Source organism: Pinus tabuliformis, chromosome 7, assembly GCF_031772625.1.
Source record: "Pinus tabuliformis cultivar Carrire ecotype Pingquan chromosome 7, CPIR1, whole genome shotgun sequence".
Taxonomy (NCBI): Eukaryota; Viridiplantae; Streptophyta; class Pinopsida; order Pinales; family Pinaceae; genus Pinus; species Pinus tabuliformis.
This window is the reverse complement of record NC_142293.1, coordinates 1,833,399,290-1,833,407,222: the sequence shown is the minus strand read 5'-3', so window position 1 is coordinate 1,833,407,222 and position 7,933 is coordinate 1,833,399,290. Positions and strand designations below refer to the sequence as shown.

At 34.8% G+C, this 7,933-nt stretch overlaps 1 protein-coding gene across 1 annotated transcript in view; it reads right to left on the bottom strand.

Moving 5' to 3' along the window:
* Positions 1-6,719: 6,719 nt before the first annotated feature.
* LOC149255755 (putative glycosyltransferase At5g03795) overlaps positions 6,720-7,933 on the bottom strand; it is a 68,917-nt gene continuing 67,703 nt past the window's right edge. The window contains exon 3 of the mRNA XM_089460562.1: positions 6,720-7,441. Coding sequence (XP_089316688.1) covers positions 6,958-7,441 — 484 coding nt within the window. The 3' untranslated portion in view covers positions 6,720-6,957. The remainder of the gene's footprint in view (positions 7,442-7,933) is intronic.

The window sequence follows — 7,933 nt, the reverse complement described above, 5'->3', positions numbered from 1 at the left end:
TCATAAACAGATGGCTGCGCCCATACTGTGTCTACAAAAATCTATGATTATGATGTACTACAAGATCATTCCTGTATCAGAGTAGTTAGTCTGTTAGTTAAAGTTTTGATCTGAGAATGGGAATGCCTACCTCAGTGATGATATAATCTTATACGTGTATTTTGTGTTGAAAATTGCAGGTTCTGACCAGGCTCTCCACGAGATAATCCTTGAAATGATAAAGCGCTTCACCCTTCCTAGATAATACAAAACCCTAATCTATTACAGGCTTCACACTTTAGGGGGCAATTTGTTACACTAAAAAATGTCACCATGGCTATTTACAGTTAGTATGTCTCTATCAACAGTCATGCTATCCTCCTGGGCAAGTCTTATGCCTCTGCTCTCCATGTCAAACTCCAAAAAGAGAGAAAGTCTTTATAAATGTATTTATCTCTGGGTACGCAGGTTCTCTCAACCTTACCTGCGGGTACGCACCCAATGTTCACAAAAGCTGCGTCCTTGTACGCTCTGTATGTAAAGGGGCAGGTGCGTCCCCCTGTAAAGGTCAAAATGCGCAAGTTTCATCTTTAAAAATTTACTTGTGGTCATTTCTAGAGCATTCTAGAAGGTTGTTCGACGTGTATTGAGCGCCTCCAGATGGTTCATGTACCCCTACCAAAGAGGAACTTATCCCATCAATAAGGGAGCTATCCCATCCAAAGAGGGGATTATCCCATTGATGGTGGACCTGAATAACTTCCTCTTGAGCACTATAAATACAGGCATTGGGCCAGAAGGAGGGGAGGTTGGAAGCTAAACATTTCTAAGGGTAGATGCTGCTGGAATTAGGACTCCCATTTAGAAGCTTGTGAGGAGAGATTGCCATCTTTGCTTGTTCTATTTGGAAGTGGGTGAGCTTTGTCAAAGTAAAGGAGAACTCTTGATGGACCCTGGGAGGGACTTGCACAACACCAAGGCTCAGATTGTAATTGTTCCTTTTGTTTCCTATTAATGCAAATGAGTCCATTCTTCTCAATAACTTGTTATTTATGAGTTGTTTCATGTACTCCTTGGTCTATGTGTTAAATATGTTTTATTCTATGAGATTATCAAGTGCTATTTAATCGTTTGATTGTTAGTGGATGCAGGTTTCAAAGTGAAGGAGGAGCTCATCTGGATCAGCGAGGCTGGACTGCTACAAATGTGTGGGACTACAGGTAGGATCTAAACACTTGATTTCTTATATAGTAAATGCATGTTTAGAGAAGGATTGATCTTGTTTGTCTTGTTTGTCACTAGAGAGTCTTAGGCTCCTAGGGAGGTTGGTTGTGTCCGCACTATCGACTCTTTCCGCCTGACACCCTTACCATTCAAATTGGTCCATAAAAGGTTGTTCCTAAAGAAAGACACCTATTCGTCAATTTCAAAATCAATATGTATCTGGTAAAGTCTTTAGCTTTGACCTCTTCAATGTAGAAGGTGGAGAAATACACGTCACTTGTTTCAACAATGTTGTCGATTATTTCTTTGACAAAATCCAAGCTAGAAATGTCTACATTGTCTCAAAAGAAAATGTCAAATTAGTTAACAAATAATACAACTACTTAAACAATGATTGGGAGATCTTGTTGAATGCAACATCTACCATAGAACATGTCACCGGCGAAAAAGCACGAAATCCAATGATGCATTTCAATATAACATCAACCAATGATATGCAAAAAACAAATGTCAACTCCATTGTTGATATTATTTGTATTGTTATTGACATTTCCAGTCCATGCACTATACGTAGAAAAGATAGCTCTTAAGTTACTAAACAAACAGTGCACCTTCAAGACATGTCAGGATATAGCATGGATGTCATTTTCTGGGGAGGTAATTTCGATGTTGAGTTAAGAGAAAAAAACCCCCTTATGCATTGTAGGAAGTAAGCCCATCATTGCAATCAAGTCTGCTCGTGTTGGAGAATTCAATGGGAAAAATGTTAGCACTACAGCAAAATCCATTGTTCTTGTAGACCCTAACATTGAAGAGGCCCACACTCTAAAGTCATGGTACAAAAAAGAAGGTTTGACTACAACTTCTACATCCTTAAGCACAAGATATCCACCTTCTTTTGGCCATCCACCAAAAAAAGTAACAGTTGTTGATATTTATAGTATCAATTCCTCTGAAAAACTTATATTCTTCCAAGTGAAGGGTACAATAACGAAAATTTGGATGGATAGTTTTTACTATCTTTCTTGCCCATCCATTGTTGATGGAAAAAATGCATGAAGAAACTCATTCTAAAAAATGCAAGCACATGGTATTGCCCAAAATGCAACATTAAGGTAAGTGACTATGACTACAGATACTTACTTAAGGTCGACATACAAGATCACACTAGGGAGTTGCTTTCATCAATTGCCTTTGAAGACACAGCATCTACCATTCTTGGCATTAATGCAAAGGACTTCTATTTGTTATCTTCAGATCTAGATGTAGTCAAGGAGATTGTCTCCAAAGCACTTTGGACAGATCACCTCTTCACACTATCAATGAAGATGGAAACATTTAGAGGAATACCATGCTTGAAATGTGTCATCATCAAAGAAGAAAGCTTGGAATTCTCAACGAAATGCAACAACATCATTGGAGCAATCAATAACATCTCCACATCATAAATAGATTTAGTTACATGTACCTTTGCCTTTTTGGCAATTTGTAGTATTGCAACTTTTAAATACAATTTTGCACCATATAGTATTGTCTACATTTTCGACAATTTGTAATACTCAATGTTTAAATACACTTTTCAACACAACATGCATTTGTATGTAATTACATGTTCCTGTTAGTTTGCATGAATGTTTTCTCAACATGGATTTCTAGCATCCCTCCTCCATTATATGTAATTTTGCATTGTCTACATACACTTATTGACATAAGTTGCACTTTCCTTCTTTTAACAAATCATTGAACTTGATGGATTACACAAATGCAATCATTTTCATATATAGTCGCAACTTACTCAAATGTTACTTCTAGTGTATCATTCCAATGATAAATTAGAATAAAAATATTCTCGACTTCACTTCTTGTCATTTTTTTCTACTATATAATGACATTATTGTTTGCTCTACAAATAACATTCTCATTTTCCCCTTTCTTGCGTGTACGTGCCTTAACTTGTTTGCATTAACTTCTGCAAATGTCTATTATTCCCAATGATGAACATGCCCAAAGATACTATGCTGCAAAAAAAGAACGAATAAATGTACGTTGACATGAAATTTATCATGCTAAAGAAGGTTCGCAAACTCCCCAGAAAGTAAAAAACAAAAAAAAAAAACCGCAGTCACCATTTGAGGCATATGATGCAAATTCACATTTGTCATCAAACCCATACGTAGTTAACAATTCCCACTCTGAAAGAAACCCTCTTTTAGAATCAACAAATCCTCTTACTCGTGAACAAACCACTCAAACAAATTTGTGCACAGCTCATTGCACCCCCACCTCCATTGCACATGTTTTCAACAACGTTCACACTATTGATGCACATTGTGAATTTCGTGCCAAGTTTGATAAACTCACACCAAAATGTCCATGCTCCATTTGTCTTTAATCATATCCTGGAATACATATCTGCATGTCCAATGAAATGTACTATTGCTCCAAATGCATGTCTAAAACAAATGGCCATCGCTTCTCAATGTCAAACAACATGGACCTTGACCCTCAACCACATGTCCTAGCTTGACTTTCATTTTATTATTATTGGAAATAGTTTTAAATATTTATTTTCCCTTATTCTTTTTTACCTTGAATAATTTAAATTTTGAGTATGTAAATTAGAATTAATGATATAGTTGGATTCTGCAAAATTTAGATTTCAAACTCTCTCTCAAAAACACTAATAAATAAATAAAAATCCATAAAATCTTCACTCCCATCTATTCTCCCACTATTTCCTATGTTCTCGCCTTACCGTGTTCCCTTTACAACATGTGGTGCAATTGCTAGTTTAACCCCTTCTAAAATTTAAAGTCCCCATCCACCACAAAAAAGAAAAACATATTTAATAATTGTATAACTTCAAAATATCATCTAATTTTTAGTAATATAATATCTAAATTAACTATTAATTACATATTAACACTTAATAAAAATGCTTTATTGATATTGATTATTAAGATATTAATAATGCTTTATGTAATATTTATAAATAATGAAGAATAATATCAATAATAATTATCAATAATTAAAATATTAATAATAATAATATCATTAGGAGAAGTAGATATTGATTTTAAGGTGAAAGGGATGGAGAGAGAGGGGAAAGACACAAGAGGGGCAGGGAGAAAGAGAGTATAACATTGCTAACTTAACTATAGCTAAAAACTTCTTCGAATTTATCAATTCATTTTAATATAAAGACAATTGAAATTTTAGAATTTTAAAATAAAGACATACTTGAAATTTTAAATATATAAATTTTCAATACAGTTTTTTTTTAACAAATAATTTCATCTTCACGCATCATTTAAACCAAATAAACTAAAAACTATGCACACAGTCCATGTATACAAATACGCAGTGACAGGCCACGACATGGCTCTTCTTTGGAAAGCTTACCACAAATCATGTTAGTATGAAAAAGAGAGCATGTAAAATACATCAACTTAGAAAGTTGCCACCACCTAAAGGCTGCTTCACAATGAGCAAGCTTGAAGCACATAACATGCCTCATGAAAGGTGATTTGAGTAGTTGAGGATGAAAGAGATAAATTTTAACCATTATATGGTAACGATGCTTCTTCCTTGTCACCGAAAGCTTGGTTGTGCTTTGGAAATATGTGGATAATATCTGAATTTACTCAAAAGAGGTTTAATAATTATACAAAGTTTGTTGAAGCACACATTTAGGATACAATTTACCTCGTTTACCTCACATCTTAGCTAGCTCAAATACCATAGCCTATTTATTAACCTGCAACCATAGTTTTAAAACCAGAGCCACATTTTGAACTGGGACACCTATCAAATCAGAGCTTGAACTGGAACTGGATCGAACTAGATTCAATGAACCGGAATTGAAAAAGGATACATAAAATAATTATTTTTTTATGGAGAAAAAATATTTTTAAGATTTCAAACCATGATACCAAACCATTAGAGACAAAATATGCAAATTTCATTTGTATACCATGTAAGGGTGCATATATCAAAATGGCACCCAGTGCAATACATATAATCAACAAAAAACATAATCAATGAGGCTCTAAATGGCCTTTGGAGTCCAAAAACAATACTACAACTCAAGCTACTAGGCCACTGGCCAACTACAAAATTACAAATCACTAGTCAACATGATCACTCATCAAACTTATGCTTGTATAGCCTTTTCCCTAACCTTTGCCTTCTCAAACTTTTCAAGATATTCTGCCTTAATTGGCCCTATAACTTCATCTGATGCATCGCATGAGGTTACATGGCCTCTTATACCAACCAAGGGTTGTTTCTACCAATTGGATGTCTAAGGTGAGCTGACTGGCTGGTTTGACCGGTTATCTGTTCAAACCAGCTGGTTTTTAAAACCATATTTGCATCCTTACTCTAGCAAACTATAGAATCAATGACAAGAAGCATTTCGTAACCAATTTTTTAATGTTAACTTATGCGATACCATTCTTCTTCTTCTCTTTTTCACATATTGAAAAATACCATTCTTCTTCTTCTCTTTTTCACATATTGCATTTCTCAAGGAAACCCATTGGGCACTTCCACTTATACCAAATATGGTATCCAAATTGGATTCTATAGATGCTGAAAGCTTTTTCATGTCACTTACAAGAATAAAACTTGGTGAGGAAGATACCACTTCATTAAACAATCACTCAAAGGTAAAATCAATTGACATAACCTATACCTTCCTACAAAAGCAACAACTACAAAATTTTGTGATTCTAAGTTGACCAAGGTCAAGGCTCATATGTAACTATATGCTTATGGGCATCCCATTCCCATCGTGTTTTGGAAGGTACACACTATTCACTTACTAATTTTCAATCATCACAGTCTATTTAACTTACAAAATACCCTATCATTTTCAGATGTATCATATAATTCCCAAAACAGTAAGTTGTATTTTGCATTGAAAACCTGTTTCACTTTCATTATATGAGATAATTAGCCATCAGTACACGAAAATGCTACAAGCGTATGAAACCAGAATCTGAAATGGCATTCTTGAAATCTAATGGATCATGAAAAAGTGTGAAGGTGGTGGTGAAAATTTTAAGCCTTGAATACAGACAAATTTAATTTTACTAAAATCAATGGCATAATGACTACGAGTGTAAGACCGTACATTCAGGATATGGAAATTATGAAAAGAAACATTCGGACTGAAATATGTTGTAGACGTAATAAAGACTACGTGGGTGCCTAATTACCATTAGCATGCAGTTATGTTTGATTCCTGAGGTTTGTCAGTTCATAACCAAAATCAGGGATTTGGCATTGGTTTGGATGGTGAAAGAAATAAAATTTGTCATTGAAAAGAATTGAAGATTGCTGTATTCTCTGAATGGACTTATTGTATCACAATCACGAACCACTCTAAGTGCATGATAACATAAAATCTTCATATATTCTTGTATTTTTTAATTGAATTGATAACAGTTTTTGCAAATGCAAGGTTGTCCATGCCCAGTGACTTTGAGCATGCTACTTTTCATACATGCTCGTATAGAACTAGGAAAATTATATTTAAAGGTAACTTCCCTTGGTAGAATTGCTAAACATTATTGCAGACAAATCTCAAAATTCCTTGACGCTCCTATTGTCATGTAGAATAAATTATTACAAATGCGCGAGCTAAGATATTTTCCTTCAGCTACTTCACATGCCTATTTGTAAAGAGAAGTGGCACAATATTGGTATTCTAAGCAAAGAATATCAAGCATCTTAATAACATAGATGTTGTCAAAGAGGAATTCTTAACACATGGCGCCTCAGCCATAATTCATACATGACCATGTTAAATGCATCATAATCCACGGGAGGCACATGCCACTGGAAATGTTTACGGACTTCGAGTACGTTCTTTTGTAACTCAGTATACTGTTTCAAGCTTATGCGATGTAGAATATCCTTCAATAATGGAATGTCAAGAGTTGGAACAACAAGAGAAAATGATTTCCAGTTGAGAATATCATTGAATGGAAGATCATAATAATTTGCAATGATAACTGGTACACACCCATAGTACAAAGCATCTCCTATCCTTGCTGTATTCACTTCAAATCCTTTGACATGGAGGCAGAATTTGCTCTTCAATAAAGCTTCAGAGTACGGAGTAGAAAGCCTTCCGAAATTGACAAAAATCTCCGGATCATCTTTCCACACTTCTAGGAGTCTGGTACGTACAGGAGAGTTGATAGCCCCTGCAAAGAAAGCTAATGTATTTCTGCATGATAAAGTCCAAAAAATATAGATGAAAGATTAGTATGAATCTAGACAAACATAGGGAACCAATAAAGGTAAGACATTAGTTCAACTAATTTTATTTTTAAATATTTGAAACGCTCATATTCCCATTTAATTGTTTATACGATTAAGGCTCACCTACTTGAGACAGAACAGGTCATAAACAAGAAAAACTAAACACCATCAGAAAGAAAGAACACTAAAAGAATAATAGAATATACAAAGCACAATCCAAAAACATCTGATAATTGTAGGGTGAAGTAAACACAAAGAAACCTAAGTAAACACAAAGAGAAAAGAGTGAATACCAAATATGATAATACTGGAACAAGTACTCTGGATCCTAGAGGGGCAGCTCAATTGGTGATCGAAGTAAATATGAAATCTGTGAAAACTGAGAGATCCAAGGTTCAAATCCTCCAGTTGTGACCTGGTATATGGAGAGGAGGACAGGCCGTAGACCCAGAGGTTT